Source organism: Penicillium citrinum (assembly GCF_028827155.1).
Source record: "Penicillium citrinum strain IBT 23319 chromosome Unknown utg000001l:1.0-4955037.0:1.0-4956770.0, whole genome shotgun sequence".
NCBI classification, from domain to species: Eukaryota; Fungi; Ascomycota; class Eurotiomycetes; order Eurotiales; family Aspergillaceae; genus Penicillium; species Penicillium citrinum.
Window position 1 is genome coordinate 4254929 of NW_026622686.1, and position 18496 is coordinate 4273424.

The following is an 18496-nucleotide window of genomic DNA, read 5'->3' on the forward strand; positions in this document are numbered from 1 at the left end:
TTGTACATTCATGCCAATGGCTTCTTGAAAATCAACCCTAAAAGGTAGCCTAAGTAGTCTTGTTCTAGTCTTTAATTTCTTACAGAAGCTGTAACTATGCGCATTGATACAACTGATCTTTTCTAAAAATATCAGTCTAGGTATTTTACTGACTTGCGTTGTGAGAGGACATTGAATGGCTCATAATGAAAGATTTCTAAGGCTCGGAATGAAGAAGCACCCTGATATACCTTGGATGGGACCTTAAATCTGTGGAATAGATACAAATTCCATCGAATGGCTCAAACGGAACAAACACGACAGCTCTTGACGAACACGATAGCTTCTGTCCGATAGTGTTCAATCACAGATTGCTGGTTGCCTTTCGGTTCTCTAAACGGACGATTCCCTGTGAACAATCAGCAAAAGCGATACTTGATAGCCCCAGAAAGAAACAGTCTTGCACGGAGCGCAAATTTCACTGACCTCCTGGATGCAGGTTGCTAGAAGCGTGCCATTTCTGGCCCATATTCGTTGCTGCACTAAACCACGACCATCTCCTGCCCAACTACTCCGTACCTCAGACAGCAACCACTCATCGGCTCGCAAGTTCTCCATATTATGGAAATATATGGTATGGTCCAAGCTCACCATCATGGAAACTCTCGATATGTTTTTCTCACATTTTTCTTTGTGTGTTTCCAAATGAGGTCGTTGAATTTTACTGTGTTTCTCGGTCAACTTGGAAAGACCGTTTGGCGACGGGTGGAACTCGGATATTGGTGGGTTCGCAAAATGCCATATATCGTGGCTATGAGGCACGCCGGCCAGAAAGTAGCTGTCTGACATAAATGCTAATGCTGATTGATGGACCCGGGGTCCAGATGATGAGGACAAAGGACCGCTTGATTTGAACCATTGATGGAATAGTTTGTCTTCCGGTTGACGCTGTCCACTTCGGTCTAATACACCGACGCTCCTATTGATAAAGGGTATTTTGGCATTTGATGCGCTTGAGAAAGTGTTCTCAGGCTCTGGGATTCCTAGAGGCATAGGCGAGCTGTGTTGAAGACTATGTCTCTCGCTCTCTGGGCTTCGTTGCTTGGCAAAGCTGATTGTACAAATGAAGATTGGCTTTTCTTTTTGCAAAGCACGAACCGACCTGGTACAGAACCCATTTCCATCGCGATTTCTTTCTACATAATATAAAACAGGATCTTCCGAGTTTCCTGCATATACAAATGAGCCATGCAAAGAATTCGCGACAAACCCCCCTGCTACAGTGTGTTGGGCAGCGCTAAGGCTCTGCGCAATAGCAAATCCTTCGAAGATCCCATGTGCTCCAGGTCGCCAGAAATCAGAGCTGTTGGTGAATACATCCGGCTTCTGAATTGAAGCATGGACAACTTTGACCTGCTCCTCAATTATGGACAGTGTATCCTCCATTGGCATCGTTCGTGGCTGGCACGGAATGGCGATTTGAATTCCTTACACTACAAGTGTGCATGTTCCGCGTATTTATGACTTTTTGGTATATTTAATACAGACTGACTTTCTATTCTGAAGGTGGTGAATAGATCCACTGTTTTCTTTATCAAATCATCTACCACCGGTAGGCGCTCATCGCCGCTCGTAATCCGGGCAATTAATATACAGTCCGAGGGCCATATCGGGGGCTATGTTGAAGGGCACCAGAACGGAGTTTCAGCCTGGGACGAAAGCCATAGATTTCCGTTAATTTTCCGTTGCAAATTGAGTTAACCGAAAATGTCCGACGCGGGATTCTGATCTATTGCATCGGATAATCGTGACAGGAAACGTATACGGGTCCTTGGAGTGATCAAGAGGGGCCTCTTAATAGCTCAATCGTCTGCCTAGATTAGATTTCGTGAAGCGATTAACGTGACTATTTTCAGATCACCAAGTTCGTTCACAATGGCCCCTATAATCTCGGACATGACAGTACACTTCCGCCATGATAGATCGATTACTCAGATGATGTTGGAGAACCCTGCAAATGTCGATCCCAACAAAATCATCAGTGAGGATATCTTGGTCGGAAAAAATATTACCTACGGGAAATTACGAGAGGATGCCTTCAAAGCTGCCTGGGCTTTTAGACATCGCCTAGGGCTCAAGATCGGGGACATCGTTACAATTATTGGGAGAAGTTGCGTAAGCTTGGATTTCGAGAATAGTATCTTCGAACTTTCCTAACAAGCAGAAAAAAGGTCGACTATATTATCGCGACGCATGCGATTTGGGCAGCTGGTGGAATTGTCAGGTCAGTAATGTCTATTGCATAATAACTTACGTTGTAAACCAACCACTAAATAACTTAACCATATTTAGTACAATTAACCACTCTTCTTCGGCAAAAGAGATAGCCCATGCTGTCAATGTCATCAAGCCCCAGCACTTCCTCGTAGATGGCGTTTATCACCGTAAGGTGTCTGAAGCGCTCACTCTGGCGCAGTATAGTGAAGCGACGATATCGACAATGGTATCCAGATCGGAGGGTCGCCTTCTGGTAAGTCTAACTGCGATTTCTGATTCCTTTTATGTTCTAACAGGTATAGTTCCCGGGTGACTTCGCTACAAGATCATCAAAGCGAGTGGAGCCCGAAGCCTACGTTCTAGATGGGCAAGATGCACGGACTAGGTGCGCGGCGCTGGTACTGTCTAGTGGGACCACTGGGCTACCCAAAGCTGTAATGCTATCACATTATAACCTGACTGGTATTTGTGAAGCTCTGCGAGCTCACAACACCGATAACTGGAGAGAGTCTATGAGAGAGGTTTTTTTTTCCGGTACGCAACCGTTTGCGCCTAACACCTGATAAATTCGCAGTATACTAACTTTTCAAGCCTTGTGAGTGACGCCGAAGAGCCGGTTTAAAAGGGATGGTGTTAGCTAACTTGATAAGTGTCGCATATTTATGGATTATATGTGTGCGCATTGATGGGTCCTTGGCTGGGATACTATGTATGCATGGTGCCTCATTTCGAGCTAAATACTTATTGCCGGGTAATATTCCTTTGAAAAATTGCACTTTGCGCTCACTAATATATCTTGTTAGCTTATGCATGAGAAGCATGCTACTTTGGCACGACTTGTACCACCAGTTGCCGTCATGCTGGCGGAGAATCCTATTGTTGACAGATATCAGTATCCGTGTCTCGAGTATTTTTCATGCTCAGCAGCGCCTCTGAAGGTAGGGCTTTTACAGACCAGGTAGTTTTGATTACAGAATAACATGATGGTAGCCAGCAATTGCGTCAAAGCTACGAAAGCGATTTCCAGAGGCTAGTCTATGTCAAAGTATGGGCCCAATTCCAATTTCGCGGAGATATTTAGCTAACTAGAGAACAGCTTACGGCTGCACCGAACTTTCATCTTGCATTGCACAAAGTGGCACGAGAGACAAGGATGCCCCTCTGGTGGCAGCCGGAAGCCTACTTGCCAACGTGAAGATCCAATTCCTGGATGACCAGGGGAAAGAAGTTCCTGCTGGTCAGCCAGGCGAGATTGTCGTTTCCACTCCGACTATTATGATGTTAGTTATACCATCCACATTCCACCACTCTTTATAAGCTCAATTTCTGACTACCTTGAAGGGGCTATAAAGATAACGAAAAAGGCACCCGGGAAAGTATGCATGGATCAGAATGGTACAAAACAGGGGACATTGGATATCTGGATGACAAAGGGTATTTGATAATTGTCGACCGACTAAAGGATATCATCAAATATAAAGGGTACTATCTCTTGCAGAGAACCACTGATACTTCATAATACTAACTATGAGCTTAGGTTCCAAATTAGTCCCACCGAGCTTGAGGAAATAATTGGAAAGCATCCTATGGTGAAAGACTCCGGCGTCACTTCAATTTGGGACGATGTGGAGGGCACTGAGATTCCCCTTGCATTTATTGTTCCAAATGGCCCCATCTTGTCGATTGATCGAGAGAAGATGGCAAAGGAAGTTCAGGAGCTTGTTGCTCGGGAAGTAGCCGGCTACAAAAAATTGAGAGGAGGAGTGTGGTTCATAGATCAATTGCCCCGAAATTCAACAGGGAAATTGCTGCGACGGGAGCTACGTGAAAAGGCTGCATCAAAGGCACATTTGTAGCCTTAGTTGGAGAATACTTAGGATAAAAATCATATTCCGAAATGGAACGAATCAATTCCTAGAATTGAGATCCTCAGTAAAAAAATTTCTCTGTAATATTCCACATTTCAACGCCTGTTCAGACGGCGACTCTGATGATAATTAATTATCTTGGCAAATCAACAATGCAGATATTCTCCACAGCGAGGATGTACCGAGGCCCTTGAACTCAAGTCTGAAGTTGGAATGAACAAGGTTACCAAGGTAGTCTGGTGATCGGGTAAACTATTAGAATTCCGTTATTTATTCCGTTGGCGATCAATATTACACCATCAGTAGTGGCCCTGCCATGCTATATCTAGCACATGGTGCCCAAGCTGAGCAGGATATCGAACTGAAGGGCATTCTAGAAGTATCGAAAATACTATTTTAGAGCTAATAGCTCTCCCTTTTTAGAAATGCCTGCTCTTGATGGGATTCGAGTTTTAGAGCTAGCTGGTCTAGCTCCTGGCCCTTTTGCTGGTATGATGCTGGCTGACAACGGCGCAAGTGTGATACGAATTGACCGAGTCAATCCGCCTCACCAACCCAGTCCTGATGTGCTCATCCGAAACAAGTCCTCTATTCAACTTGACCTCAAAAGTATCGCTGGGAAAGATCTTTTTCTACGCCTTATCCAAGAGGCTGATGTCTTAATCGACCCTTTTCGACCAGGAGTTCTCGAGAAACTCGACCTTGATCCAACCCAGAAATTGCTAAAAGTGAATCCTCGCTTGGTAATTGCACAACTAACAGGGTTCCGACGCGATGGGAAATATGCAGCAATGGCCGGTCACGATATCAATTATCTCGCTGTGTCTGGCGTCCTTTCCATGTTGGGTCCTTCACCACGTCTTCCGCCAGATGATCGTGTACTTCCCCCGACGCCGCCGGGTAACATCCTTGGTGATTTTGCTGCTGGAGGCCATATGTGCGTGACTGGGATTGTCATGGCGCTCTTTGCTCGGTCACAGACTGGGAAGGGTCAAGTCGTGCACGCTAACATGGTCGACGGAGCGAATTACCTGGCGACCATGCCAAGGATATCGACCAAAATTGCTGGTCAGTGGGATCAACCTCGCGGCCAGAACCTTTCTGATGGAGGCTGCCCATACTACAACGTGTATGAATGTAAGGATGACGGCAATTATATGGCTGTTGCTGGGCTCGAGCCACGATTCTTTGCAAAATTGGTGGAAGGATTGGGATTGAGTGACCGGTCGTGGGTAGCTCAGAGAGACAATCGCAAGTTCTGGCCCGAAATCCAGAAAGCCTTTCAGAGAAAATTTCGAGAGAAAGAACGCAAGGAATGGGAAGAGATATTTGATGGGAGTGATGCCTGCGCGACGCCTGTATTAACTCACGCCGAACTTGAAGCTGCCGGATACGAACAACGTCCTGGTGTGACACTTACGGGGACACCGGCAGTGGATTTACGATCAAGATCAGGCTGGGATGTTGAAGTCTTGAAACTTGGCGAGGGTGGCGAGCAAGCACTGAGGGAATGGATGGGCTGGACGAAAGGAAAAGATTATGAGATTGTCAAAGGCGGATTGCAGATGAAGAGCGTATTTAAACTCTAGTTCAGAGGGTATAACTAGCCGTTGGAACAATTAATCTTTCAGATATGCTTTTTTTATCATTCCTCATCCATTCGCTGCTGTCTCCTTCCCCTTCTTGTTAAAACATTGTGATACAAGTATGGAAACAACTCTCTCAATATGGCCTTTTGAAGAAAGCAGTAAGGCAATAAACTTAATCCGTGTGCTAAGATCTGATTCAGAAGTGAATATCGACAGGAATACCGTCCCCTGCTACCAGTGCTGTGATCACAGCTTCACATACTTTCACAGCGGCCAAACCGTCTTCTGCTGAGCACCTGGGCTTTTCACCTTGTCTAATAACTCTACCAAGATGTTCCGTCTGCTGCTGGAACGGTATTTCATCGCCAGCCTGCAGAGCATCTCTCCGAATCGGCACATTCCATCCCACCTCCAATCCTCTCCTCTTTGTGTCTGTCTCATTATACCCCCACAATATACCATCTGGCTCTGAAAATGTTCCTTCAGTGCCGAAAATTCGATAAGCATCAATGGCTACAGGAGCTGGTGGATACAAGGGATTGTCGCCCGTCGCGGCCTCCCATCCGAAAGGGCTAGGGACATTGTCGCAGACGATGAAAGTCCCAACCACACCGTTCGCAAATTGCAGCATGATTGCAGCACCTTCTTCAACGAGGTCTTCTGAGGCCATGATAGCATTTTCCCTGTTTCGAGTCGTGGGTAACGCCCATATCCTCGTCACTTTCGATCCAGTCAAGTAGTGGAGCACGTCGATGTCATGGATGAAATTCGTCCATATCGGGCCACCGCCAGCTGATCGCAAGGAGCGCCATTGAGCTGAGGAGTAATAGCTGTCTGGCTTCTTTGCGGTCCATACACCCGTGATTGCCGTGATTTTGCCAATCTTCCCATTGTCAATTGCCTCGCATGCGGCTGTGATGGATGGGTGAAAGCGGCGGTGATGACCGACCAGGATCTGGCAGGAATTTGATCTTGCCAAGTCAATTATCTGTTGACCAGCATAAGACTCCGTACAGAAAGGCTTTTCGACGAGTATTGCCTTTGGTCTCCCGTTGAAGATCACGTCTGTGGAAACTTGCATATGAAGACTTGAAGGTACGCAGATGATATAGGCGTCCGGTGGTTGCATCGATGAGATAAGTGACTGCACGGATTCGAACCATGGGATTTGTAACCTGTTTGCCAAGCTCTTTCCGGGAGCAAAAGGGTCTATAATGGCCGATAATGAACAAGTGGACGAGGAGAGTAAATAATTTGCATGCAGGGGAGCGATGGTTCCCCCTCCTACGATAGCAATTGAAGTTTTGATATTGGGCTCCATATTGGATAAAATAAGGAAGTCTCTTGTTCTGTCATTTTTCCAGTGCATCATTGATGTATCGCAATTCTAAAGTATTGGCAGCTTGGAAGTTCGGAGATTGATTTATTCGCCGGTATTGCGGGGCTGTCGAATAAGGCCATGGAGCATACGTCCATTTAAAAATGATTATATGCTCAACACACACCCCTCCTCCCCAATTGACGTCTCAGTATCTTTTCATCGACGCCGTGATGGACATTCTGCAACAATCCTATCGGTACGGCAAATCGCCATTGATCTTCACGCCAACACCTGTACCTCGCGATGTATTTCTCTTCGGGGGAAATATCTCAAGGTCTCTTTCGCCGCTCCTGCATGGCATTCTATTTAAGTCAAGAAACACCAGATGGGCATTTACAAAAGTGGAAACGACCTACGAGTCCGAGTTCAAGACTCGCTTGAATTCCACTGCCACGACCGGGGCTTCTATCACAATGCCCAACAAGGTGACTTTTGGCAAGGCTCTGGATGACCTTACGGAAGATGCTCGAATGATTGGAGCTGTGAACACCTCATTTGTAAGGGTGGCACCAGATGGACGTCGAGTTCATATAGGCACAAATACAGATTGCGTGGGGATTCGCGATGCAATTCTGCATCGGCATTCTTCAGATATATCAGCCGCTTATGGCAAAGCAGCGATGGTAATAGGTGGAGGAGGAGCCGCACGCAGCGCCATATACGCCCTATGGAAATGGTTCAGACCATCAGAAATCTACATCGCTAATAGACTCAAATCCGAAGTTGAAGATATCATGAGCCACTTCAAGACCACAATTCCAAGTGTTCGACTCCGTCATATAGAAACGACTATTACTGCAAACCGAACAAAGGCGCCGTATATCATCGTTGGAACCATTCCTGATTATGCTCCAGCACAGCAGGGTGAAATTCTATGTGCGAGGATCTGCGAGATAATTTTACGCAAGCCGGAAAAGGGGCTGCTCGTGGATATGTGCTATATGCCTTCGCCTCAAACAAATCTGATCAACATCGCGCAGGACTATGGATGGGAAACCATTGTTGGCACTGATGTGCTGGTACGGGTATGCGTAGCCCAGCAAATTTTGTGGGTTGAGGAGGAACCAAATGAAATGGACGTTCAGCAAGCTTTAGCAGCACTTCGCGAAGTATCAAGAACGGAACCAGCAAGATTGTAGTTACTAAATAGTCTAGTTAGTCAAGTCACATTTGTTGATCAAGCTCAAGGTGCCTCGGCCATATCGCTCCGTACATCCATCGCTTAGACGAAGATAGGCATCAGGCTTTCTCACTCTCTTCCCATGCCTTGATTACCCTATAAAAATGTAATTTTTTGTCATATTTTCCCTCTCCTTTATCGTGTTATTTGTCGTTACGTTCGTTAAGCCTGAGAATTCGGACGTGTTTGTGGGTGTACCGGCACTTTCCAGGCGACTTACACTTCTTTATGCATCAGATCAGTTTGTTCATGACTTTGTCATCATCAATACCGTGCCTTTCTGCAATGATTCTCGGGCTAATCACCGCTTACTTCCATCAATGTTTCGTCTCTGGACTTGAATACCCGAGGGATTTCTTCCACCCCCGCAAACCGGATGCTAAATTAATATACCGAGCCAATGATGAAGCGGTTATATGGAGCACCTTAAAGTCTGATATCAAGCTCCGAAATCGAATCACAGATATTGGATTATCGGTTTATTGCAATTCGGTCTTTCAAATATCATTATGACAATGGCAGCGCATATTGCCCCTCTCGCCCAGGTTGGTTGATCAAAGGTCATTTTTGAAAAGCAAAGATTTCCATTAACAACTTACTCCAGCCTATTACGTTGAAGCTTTCCGGGAAGGTCATCAAGAATCGAATGTATAGGACTCCACTCAGTGAATACGCATCTACCTATGATGAAGACAATGTCGAAAATTGTGGGATGCCATTGCCTCGCTATGCGGAACTCTACCAAGGTAGTACTCTTTCACCTTCTCTAATGGCAGTAACGGTCTGTTCTAGAGATGGCTAACCATGAAGGCGTATCTTAGAACTTGCGGATGGCGGTGCAGGCCTCATATGCACGGGCAATATACCGATTCACCGAGACAACCTGGAGAACTATAACAACGCAGTGCTTGACATCAATAACCCGTGGGACCCTGTGGAGGCTTTTAGGCCCGCTGTTCAGGCGGCTAAATCTCGCGGCGCCTTATTTCTACCCCAGCTGCAATTCCCTGGTAGACAGGTCCCTGAATTTCTGAACCCCAATCCGAAGTCATCGGCCGATCAACAACTTGGGCCGTGTCTAAATAAGACATATGGCAAGCCAATTCCCCTCACGGTGGAGGAAATCAAGGATTTGGTTGGCCGATACGTATGGGCGTCAGAGGTACTCTATAAAGCCGGGGCAGATGGAGTCATTGTAAGATTACCTCTTAAGATTTGAATGCATGGAAAATACTAAGCGGTCGTACTCAGTTGCATGCAAGTCACGGATATATTATGCAGCAGTTCCTCTCACCACTGATCAACAAGCGAACAGATGAGGTAAGATGTACTCTACCATTCCTTTCATTTTTGGGCTATGTTCTTTCTAAATCTTACAATATTTAGTACGGGGGGGAGCTTGGAAAACCGCGCCCGGTTTATCCTTGAAATTGTCCACGCCATAAAGTCAAAGCTACCATCTGATAAATTTGTAATTGCGGCCAAATTGAACTGTCAGGACTGTAAGTATATCCATCCGTTATTGAAATAAGTGCGCGTAAAAGCTGACACGAGTTTTATAGTTATCAAGGGCGGAACAAGCTTCGCAGAGACATGCGTAGTCATAAAGTGGCTTGAGGATGCTGGTGTTGACTTCTTTGACATTTCCGGGGGCACCTACGCCTCGCCCGCGTGGAGAGGAAATATCATGACTGAGCTGGCTGAGCGCCCGTCACAAAAGGAACGGGGGAGGTATGTGAACAAATATCTAGGTGAAGAAATTACTCCAATCTTAGAAGACTAATGTGAGCTAGTTACTTTATTGAATGGGCTCAGGAGCTCAAGAAAGTTCTCGTGAGTGCTCCCTACCCATTGTTTCAGGAGCTCAGCTAATCCATTATATAGTCTCGCGCGGTCATTGGGACTACAGGAGGCTGGCGCGATAGTCATCGCATGTCTGAGGCTGTCGGATGTGGGGACATCGACATGGTTGGACTCGGCAGGCCTTTGCGAGAGGATCCGAACTTTGTTAATCAGATATTGAGAGAGGAGTCCATACGCAGCAACCTCTAAGCTATACCTCTAGCTTTTTGTCTCGTTTTGAATTGGGAAGGCCACCATATTGCCAGGTAAAAAGACGTTGAGGACTAGTACTTTGTCTCTATAGACCACCATCAATTCGACGATTCTCAAATAGTATACCACAAATGTGATGTACTGCTGCAAGCAAGACCAATACTGAATTAACTGGATTTGCCCATTATCTGAGATATAGCTTACCATTAAGTCTCCTAAAATAGTTGACTAGACCACACTCGGTAAGGGTTGATACTGGCAAGCTTATTAGCAATAGACAAGAGAATATTTTGAACGACTAAATCGCTAACAATGGTGGTACCTAGCACCCTTGTAGGTACTTGGGGATAACTATATTTAGGTTTTTGAATATATCCTACTGCAATTGCTATTCCTTGAGGGTCGTCCAGGTACACAGAGTGACTGGTAACATTTAGCTCGACTAAACCCCCCCGTCCTCCATCTACCTCTAGAGTAGTCCCAGTCACAAATGAGCTCTGATCTGTAGCCAGATACCACACAGCATTTGCTATGTCCACTGGTTGAGTTACTCGCTTCATCGGGAGTAAATCCTCGATCTTTTGTAGTCGATCCTGCGAATCCGGTCCGCTTCCAATGCTTGCTTTTAGCCTGTACGGATCAGTATCGTGGTGACAACAGGATTGTTCTTATACGCACATTGAGGTATTGCCAACTGCAGGTGCGATGCAATTGAATCTAATGGTGGGCGCATACTCCAATGCCATTGTTTTGGTCGCGACCTAGTATAATGTCTTCAGTTATTCACATACAGTTCTCGGATCAACATGGTTCTTACATTGACTGCTGCCTTTGATGCATTGTAGAAAGCGAATCCTGGACGTGGGCGGGTGCAGCCGGTGCTAAATCAATTGTCAGAACCATCCATGGATCTGTTTTCTCTTCGTCGAAATTTACTTGCCTCGCAATGTTGACAAATACGCCGTATCCCTGTTCCATCATGAATGGTACAATAGATTGGGCACTGCAGAATATCGGCTATTATAACATCAGCACATTAACCCCTCCAAAGACCAACAATTCTTGAGCGAGCCACCTACCCTGACATTGATGTTGAAGGTACGCTCGTACTCTTCCATATCTTTTGTATGCACGGGCTAGCGAGACTAGTCAGTGAATTTCGCCTCAATTTAATCAGATAGCCAGAATTCCCACGCTCTGGCTCCCGGTGATCCCTGCATTATTAACCACAACGTCCAACCGACCAAAATTAGCTCGAGCAAACGCCAATACTTGATTCCAAGTCTCTTGCTGAGCCACATCTCCAAGTATGAAGTGTAAGTTTGAAGCACTAGAAGCTTTCAGTTCCCCTTTCTCTCTATCAATGTCGATAATGATTACTTGATAACCTTCCTGGTGGAATCGATCCGATATGGCAGCCCCGAATCCATCTGCACCCCCCTGTGACTATAGCGACTTTTGATTCCATATTGAAAAGGATAGATTGATAAAGGTTGCTCACAGAAAAGGTTTTGCTCTGTTGTCCATTTTCCGATGCGGCATATCAATGTTGATGTAGTCACCAAGGCGCTGTCGCACCGGACCTTTAATCTAATCGCCGGGTCTCCGGCGCAACAAATGCATATCTAAATAGTTCAGCACTATTCACCCACCACCAAAATGCAAAAACCCGAAGTTCCAAAAGATCTAATAATGGCGAATATCAGGGTCGCGATTGCAACAAACTCCCTTGGCAAATCTGCTGCTGGTCATACAATTTATCGCAAAATACAAGCGGCCAAAACACACGGCTTTGATGGTTGCGAAGTGGCATTTGAATGCCTGGACGCTCATGCTGCAACATATGTCTCATTGCCTTCTAGGAATGATCGTCTCCTCACAGCGGCTAAGGACGTCTACGAGTTTGCCAATTCCTTAGGTCTCGAGTTGATCGCTCTGAATCCTTTTGGGGCATATGATGGTCTGGTGAACCCTCGTGATGTTGATTTGCGGCTTCAAGAGGCAGAGCTCTGGTGCCAACTTTGCCAGGCTATGCACATCCATATTTTGCAGGTCAGCAAGGCAATGTACCTTTGAAGCAAGTAATATTCCCTGCTAAATATCAGTAAATTCCAATAGATATGCACGGCACTTTACGGAATTGACGAGTCTAAATTTACTAGTGATCCAAATATAATCGCGAGAAATATGAGCAGACTTGGACAGTTGGCACAGTTTTATGACCTTCAAGTGGCTTACGAGGCACCTTCCTGGGGAATCCACGGCAGTACCTGGCAATCTGTCCAGGAAATTCTTGACCTTATTAAAATGCCAAACGTTGGTCACTGCTTAGACACGTTCCATATTGCATCCAAAGAAGCCGGTGATCCATTTAACTCCATATATCCAGTGCGCGAGAATGGACTCCGAAATATCCATAACAGTCTCTACGATCTGAAACGCACTGTCGATCTGGAAAGCATTGTATATTTTCAACTCAGTGATGCGACTGTGGCAGATCCAGACCAGAAGGGTTATCCCCGCCGAGATATGGCCCAACCGCCATTCATGACACAGTCTCGTAATTGTCGGATCTTTCCATGCGAGGAGAATCGTGGAGGATGTTTGCCTGTCATCGACGTGGCCAAAGCTGTGTTTGATCTTGGGTATTGCGGATGGGTGTCAATGGAGGTCTTTCATACTGATATGTGGGAGGAGCGGAGATCGTAAGTCTAACCCATAAACGGTTGCAAAGGTTGACTTCGGAGATGCAAGGCTAATATTTCAATCCAGAGTCCCGGATGACTGGGCGAGAAGAGGAATGGAATCCTGGAAAATGCTAGCACGTCGTTGTGGCTTGAATCACACCAAGCTATAGAAGCTCACATCTATGAATCGGTCAATATAATCAGACAACAAGAGCGAGAACTATGCTCGTGAATTGTTGTATTTTTGTAATTATTGTATACATCCATACAATACGTGGTAGTAAATCGACAGCGATCCACTCAAGCAAAGTAAATGGACGTCTCCACTGATAAAGTGGGCAGCGGTCGAGAAGCGGACCATCCTGCCACCTACTGAGAGCCGTGCACATCTTGAACAACAAATGTAACTCAATTGCCTTGGTACGGGAGAAGGCGGATGTCATGGAGTTGCTGTATATGCAAGACTCACGCAATGCACGTTGAGTGATCCCAATACAATGGCTGCGCTAATGCACGGTTTGCCTTCTGCCAGCTGTCATTCTGCAGTCTGATGTCAAAGGAATTTATATTTCCGTTAGTCCAAAAATTACGGCGCTTGTGTAATTTTGCATTTGTTAAATACCACTAGAATGCAGTAATATGATTTTTCGGTATTTGTGGGGGACCGTTTAATTCATTCTAGTGAAACGGGTAGGATGCTCGAGGCAGCACGGTCGATACGTGCAGGTCGAATGGGGCAGAAGGATGAGGGTAAACAACACCCCAACTAGGGCTAACTGCTAGCACTCTCTCGAGTAGACTGGAACTCGTGTAATTTATCTCTGGGTGGTGCTAAAGATGCTATCTAAAATGAATGTATATAAGCTTCCATATTAACTAGGCCAATTCGTCAACGATCAAGGTTGCCCATATCTGATACTATCAGATACAACAAAGTGTTTGGAGATTAGTGTCGACAGAAAAAATACTACTATCAATCAACATACATCTCTAGTACTAGGTATTCCTCATCCATTTGAATACTAGCAATCTATACCTATATATTGGTAGTGCTGACAATAGTAATACTATTGTGTCTCTAAATATGATTTATGTGATAATTCGAAATCTACTAGATTTCGATGGTATTTCTTTTCAATATAATACTATGATATCGAGAAGAAATAGTACCGAACGTCGAAGGAAGCCGTCTCCCATGTTTATTTGCCTTTTTTTTTGTCGCTCAACCTCGACTGGTCTTTTGGTTTAAGGCCCGGGCGCCAGATAAATTAATGGGCATGGGAAGTTTCATCACAGCAAGTTACAGGGCTTGCTACTGGCGTTCTAAAATTTAGTGTGGAAAGTGACCAGGGTATACTATACCAGAGATACGACACAGGTTTCTACGTATTATTTCTTCAAGATCGAACAGGCAGGTATCCTATGGGTAAATTAGGGCAATTTGGACAAAGCAGCACAGCTTCAACTGGCATCGACGTAAAGGGCTGACGAAAAAGACACAGGGGGGATCCCTTGATTGTAAAGTGCGCGAAGCACCAATCAAGGGGGATGTTCTTAGGAACAACGCAGCAGCTGTTCATACAGTATAATCTATGAGGATCTAAATCGCCCTCGGAGTTTTGGAAGCTATCCACTGGCCATCAATACACTCTACATACGCACATAATTTCAATCCCGAAATAAGCCTTATGGAAAGCCATTGACGCCCACGATGAGCGGCAATGCCCCTTGCATAACCTCCTATAACTATGATCGACGGAGATATCTTACCAAACAAGCATCGGAACATTCCTTCCATTGTAAACAAGCCCAAGCCACCAACTCCTGGAGAACATGGAGGTGACCACATTCCAGAGCAAGGGTATTGACACTGCTTAAGGGCCCTATCGTAAGGGCGTCAGACCAACCACTCCCCACTCCCCCTTGATCCCAGTAATCCGAGAATGTCACCAAATGAGCTACTATAAAGGACTCGAGGGTCCCGTAATCCCTTCTGACGACGCTTCTTCGCATTCCCAGACTCTCGTTTAACACCCCTTCCTGCTGCTTTTCGACTCAACTCGTCGCTCGTCGACGCTGACTTTCTTTCATCAAGCAATAGCTGGAAACCCGACAAGATGGTTAAGACAACATACGCTCTCACTTTTTGTGCCGCCATGGCATTGGCGGCTCCTGTGCCTCCCATGGAAAATGATGCAGGAACTGAGATGGTTCACATGCGTCGTGATGGAACCGGAAACTTCATCGGTGCTGGCACGGCCGATGGGGAGGTTAACCACATGATCAGCTCGCTGCTGGACCCGAAGAATCTGGACTCGCGCAATGAGCCTGCGGATGGAAAACCTGCTGCTGGTGACAAGCCTGCTGGTGATGGCAAGGATGGAAAAGATGGTAAGGATGGTAAGGGCAAGAAGAAGCCCCAGCCTCCTCAGCACCACATCATCAACAGCCTTCCAATCATTGGACAGTTGCTAGGAGGTGTGCCAAAGCGAAGCATGGACCATACTCCTCGGTCATTTACTGGTGATCTGAGCAAGTTCCCTCTTCTGGGCGAGCTGTTTGGAGGAGTATGTTTCAAGTCCTCCCGCGGACTAAACAGCAAGCATTCTAACTAACATTGATACAGGACCAAGCTCACCCTGCCAACACTGACAAGGGCCAAAAGCAGACCCGGTCTGGTGATGGGTTCCCCTTGTATGGTGGCCAGAACTACGGTCAGAATGAGGGACAGAACTACGGCCAGAACTATGGCCAAAACGCTGGTCAGAATGAAGGTCAGAATGAAGGCCAAAACGAGGGCCAAAACGAGGGCCAAAACGAGGGCCAAAACGAGGGCCAAAACGAGGGCCAAAACGAGGGCCAAAACTGGCTTCAGAACTATGGCCAAAATGAAGGTCAGAACTACGGTCAGAACCACCGCATGGCTCGTGATCTCGCAGGCCAAGGACCAAGCCTCACTCAACTGCTGAAGCAACTCACCAGCGGACAGGTAACTCAATACTCTCCGGCTTCTTCCTGGAACCCCTAACTAACACATTTTTTAGCCCACAACCAAGAGCCTGCGCCGTAGTGAGAACGGAGATGACATGAACATGGGCAGCATCAGTGATGCTGTCACCGGTGCCATGGACAGTGGCCTTGGTGCAGCTGAAAGCGCCATCCCGGAGGTACGCTACTCATAAATTTTATATACTTGGAGAGACTGATATTAATCGACACACAAGTTCCGTCGTTCTGTTGAGTCTTCTCCCTCTGGAACCGAGACTGCTGTTACAACCCCTTCTTCTGCTTCATCGCCCTCTTCCACCCCCAGCAGCTCTTCCAACGATTTTCTTGACCTGAAGAAACTTGCTGCCGAGAGTGGTCTGGGAGGTCTGGTTGGAAACGCTCACCACGGTGTTGGTATTCTACCTGTATGTTTGAATCTGTTCATTTCTTAGCGGGACATCACTAACGTATTCTAGATGGCCAAGCGTGAGTCTCACGAGCATGAGACTCGCGACAGCTCTCCCATTCAGGGCTCTACTCTACCTGATGTTCTGCTTAAGGGCGGTGTTCTTGGTAAGGTCAGCCACGTGCTTTCCACTCCCATCGGTGGCCAGCCTGCTGCTGAGGCCCCTGCCAGTGGTGCCCCTGCTGCTGGTGCTGGTGCTGGTGCTGGCGGTGCTTCTGGCGGTGCCGGAGGAGCTGGATCAGCTTAAGATATTCCAGATGGAACCCTTGAACATTTGAATTCTACTTTGATGAGGAGGTTTGGTGATTTGAGATAGTTTTCATGAAGTGCACGTTGTCAAATTGAGTGCAATGTCAAATGTTTTGAATAAAGTCATAGTTTCATTTTCCCATCAAGCAACTATTGGCGTTGTGTTGCGAATCTGCCAAATTAAAGGACCCTTGGCCACGTGAGTATAAAAAGTCATTGAGCAAAAAGAACACCGAGATCATAAATCGTTCAGCGCAATAGCTGATTTCCCTTGTAGTTTGGCGGTAATGAGCGCTTTCGGGGGTATCGTATCATGTGGCGGAGAAATCCAGCCCAAGAATGTAACATGGAATGGCTCGAATGAATCGAGCAGCAAGTAGGTAAGCAAAGAAAATAGAAGAACCACACAACAAAAGACATTATTAGTCTGACTGGAAATCCAAATCCATGTCCAGATCATCCACCTCCACTGTTGTCCCCAAGGCTTCTTTGCCTTGACGGATCATGTCTTGTAATTGTTTGTTCAACCGTTGAATACTGGCATCTTCCTCACGCTCTTTTCGGCGGATTCGGGCTGCATACTTTTGCATTTCAGCTGATCCAGGCCCGTTCTGCGATCGTGGTGATGGGAGTCCAGTATTTCTTGTCGGTGTTGATGGTCGCACGGACAAATTTTGTCGTTTGGCGAGGCGTGGCATTACAGCTTGTCGTCGACGCGGACTCGAGGCTTGATGGATACGACGAGTTCGGAGAGCAGATGGACTATCGGTGCTATTATTATTATCGGAACCACTTTGGTGAAATGGATCGGCAGGTTCGGTGGGGACAACAACCCAGCCACGATCGATGTTCTCATCGGGGTATTGTCCGGGAATAGGTGTTTGAAAAAGACGTTCTTTCTCTGCAGAAGGGCTGGGACTAGCGTGCCAGCTTGAGACGAACTGTGTTGAAGATGAAGAGCTCATGTGTCACCCCTGTCCACCACCAGCATAAAATCCCCTGAATGCGCCGGACCAGCAAAGATCGAGCACTTTCCCAACCGCGTTGATAACTGTCCTCCCCCAGCTGACTCGTGTAGATGGACTTGACAGATCGGTTGTTGGCAAGGCGATGTTGGAATCACGACGACTGCGTTTACGACTGTTTCGGGAATCATCTGCGATTAAGGAATCGACACTCGCATCCAACGACGGAGGTAGGAAAGATTCACGATATCGGTTGGGCCGATAGTCGAGTTCGGCAGAGGCATGATAACCGTCGTTACTTGAATGACGGAAATCGGTTGAAATCAGCGGTGAGATGTTCTCGTTGACTTCGGACGGAGGATCGAATTTGGATGATAAAGTTGATGGAGTTTCGCGACGTGGTCTTTTACGACTAACCGACAGCGAGTACAAGGAGGAAGAAGCAGAAGTCGCAGTAGGCAACTGGAAGAGTTGAGGATTGGCGTTGGCGAGATCGAGTTTTGGGGGAGAACCCGCATGTTGGAAGACGGCCTGCATGTCGGGCATATTGAGGGAAAAAGAGAGAGAGAGAGAGAAAGGGAGGAGGAGGACCTCTCTCTCTTTCTTGCAGCTGGCTATTGCAGTTGGCTGATGAGAGAAAAAGAAAAAGAAAAAGAAAAAGAAGCAAAGTTGAGGTTCGGCCGTCAACACTAAAAACCAAAAGTAAAAAACGAGGCACGAGACTCTCCCCAGCCCCCCCCTGCTTCTTCTGTTTTATTTTCCCCCAACCACATTGGCTTCTCAAATTTTTATATTTGATTGTTTATTATTTA

The 18496-nt window shown here is 46.4% G+C and overlaps 10 protein-coding genes across 10 annotated transcripts; 6 read left to right on the forward strand and 4 right to left on the reverse strand.

Annotated features, from left to right (window-relative positions):
* Window positions 1-343: 343 nt before the first annotated feature.
* N7469_001606 (uncharacterized protein) lies at window positions 344-1431 on the reverse strand (the record flags this gene model as incomplete). Its single annotated transcript, XM_056640526.1, has 2 exons — window positions 344-388; window positions 466-1431. The coding sequence occupies 2 exons, from the start codon at window positions 1429-1431 to the stop codon at window positions 344-346; spliced, it is 1011 nt and encodes a 336-aa protein (XP_056506283.1).
* Window positions 1432-1914: 483 nt separating this feature from the next.
* On the forward strand, window positions 1915-4112 carry N7469_001607 (uncharacterized protein; the record flags this gene model as incomplete). Its single annotated transcript, XM_056640527.1, has 9 exons — window positions 1915-2154; window positions 2211-2263; window positions 2332-2509; window positions 2559-2777; window positions 3060-3194; window positions 3247-3301; window positions 3353-3536; window positions 3598-3738; window positions 3794-4112. 9 exons carry the CDS (start codon window positions 1915-1917, stop codon window positions 4110-4112), a joined length of 1524 nt encoding a protein of 507 aa, XP_056506284.1.
* Window positions 4113-4549: 437 nt separating this feature from the next.
* Window positions 4550-5713, forward strand: N7469_001608 (CaiB/BaiF CoA transferase family protein; the record flags this gene model as incomplete). Its single annotated transcript, XM_056640528.1, has 1 exon — window positions 4550-5713. The coding sequence occupies one exon, from the start codon at window positions 4550-4552 to the stop codon at window positions 5711-5713; it is 1164 nt and encodes a 387-aa protein (XP_056506285.1).
* A 196-nt stretch (window positions 5714-5909) lies between these two features.
* Window positions 5910-7034, reverse strand: N7469_001609 (Gfo/Idh/MocA family protein; the record flags this gene model as incomplete). The annotated part of the gene is made up of 1 exon (XM_056640529.1): window positions 5910-7034. One exon carries the CDS (start codon window positions 7032-7034, stop codon window positions 5910-5912), a length of 1125 nt encoding a protein of 374 aa, XP_056506286.1.
* A 161-nt stretch (window positions 7035-7195) lies between these two features.
* Window positions 7196-8233, forward strand: N7469_001610 (uncharacterized protein; the record flags this gene model as incomplete). The annotated part of the gene is made up of 1 exon (XM_056640530.1): window positions 7196-8233. One exon carries the CDS (start codon window positions 7196-7198, stop codon window positions 8231-8233), a length of 1038 nt encoding a protein of 345 aa, XP_056506287.1.
* Window positions 8234-8789: 556 nt separating this feature from the next.
* Window positions 8790-10326, forward strand: N7469_001611 (uncharacterized protein; the record flags this gene model as incomplete). Its single annotated transcript, XM_056640531.1, has 8 exons — window positions 8790-8819; window positions 8879-9020; window positions 9096-9469; window positions 9590-9594; window positions 9661-9776; window positions 9837-10005; window positions 10068-10107; window positions 10159-10326. The coding sequence occupies 8 exons, from the start codon at window positions 8790-8792 to the stop codon at window positions 10324-10326; spliced, it is 1044 nt and encodes a 347-aa protein (XP_056506288.1).
* A 383-nt stretch (window positions 10327-10709) lies between these two features.
* On the reverse strand, window positions 10710-11447 carry N7469_001612 (uncharacterized protein; the record flags this gene model as incomplete). The annotated part of the gene is made up of 4 exons (XM_056640532.1): window positions 10710-10959; window positions 11004-11090; window positions 11147-11346; window positions 11409-11447. Coding segments are annotated over 4 exons (576 nt in total), but the record flags the coding sequence as incomplete, so codon positions are not given.
* Window positions 11448-12021: 574 nt separating this feature from the next.
* On the forward strand, window positions 12022-13186 carry N7469_001613 (sugar phosphate isomerase/epimerase family protein; the record flags this gene model as incomplete). The annotated part of the gene is made up of 3 exons (XM_056640533.1): window positions 12022-12381; window positions 12448-13034; window positions 13102-13186. 3 exons carry the CDS (start codon window positions 12022-12024, stop codon window positions 13184-13186), a joined length of 1032 nt encoding a protein of 343 aa, XP_056506290.1.
* A 1947-nt stretch (window positions 13187-15133) lies between these two features.
* On the forward strand, window positions 15134-16717 carry N7469_001614 (uncharacterized protein; the record flags this gene model as incomplete). The annotated part of the gene is made up of 5 exons (XM_056640534.1): window positions 15134-15583; window positions 15643-16005; window positions 16061-16183; window positions 16241-16429; window positions 16481-16717. The coding sequence occupies 5 exons, from the start codon at window positions 15134-15136 to the stop codon at window positions 16715-16717; spliced, it is 1362 nt and encodes a 453-aa protein (XP_056506291.1).
* A 424-nt stretch (window positions 16718-17141) lies between these two features.
* On the reverse strand, window positions 17142-18230 carry N7469_001615 (uncharacterized protein; the record flags this gene model as incomplete). Its single annotated transcript, XM_056640535.1, has 2 exons — window positions 17142-17637; window positions 17692-18230. The coding sequence occupies 2 exons, from the start codon at window positions 18228-18230 to the stop codon at window positions 17142-17144; spliced, it is 1035 nt and encodes a 344-aa protein (XP_056506292.1).
* Between the last annotated feature and the right edge of the window lie 266 nt (window positions 18231-18496).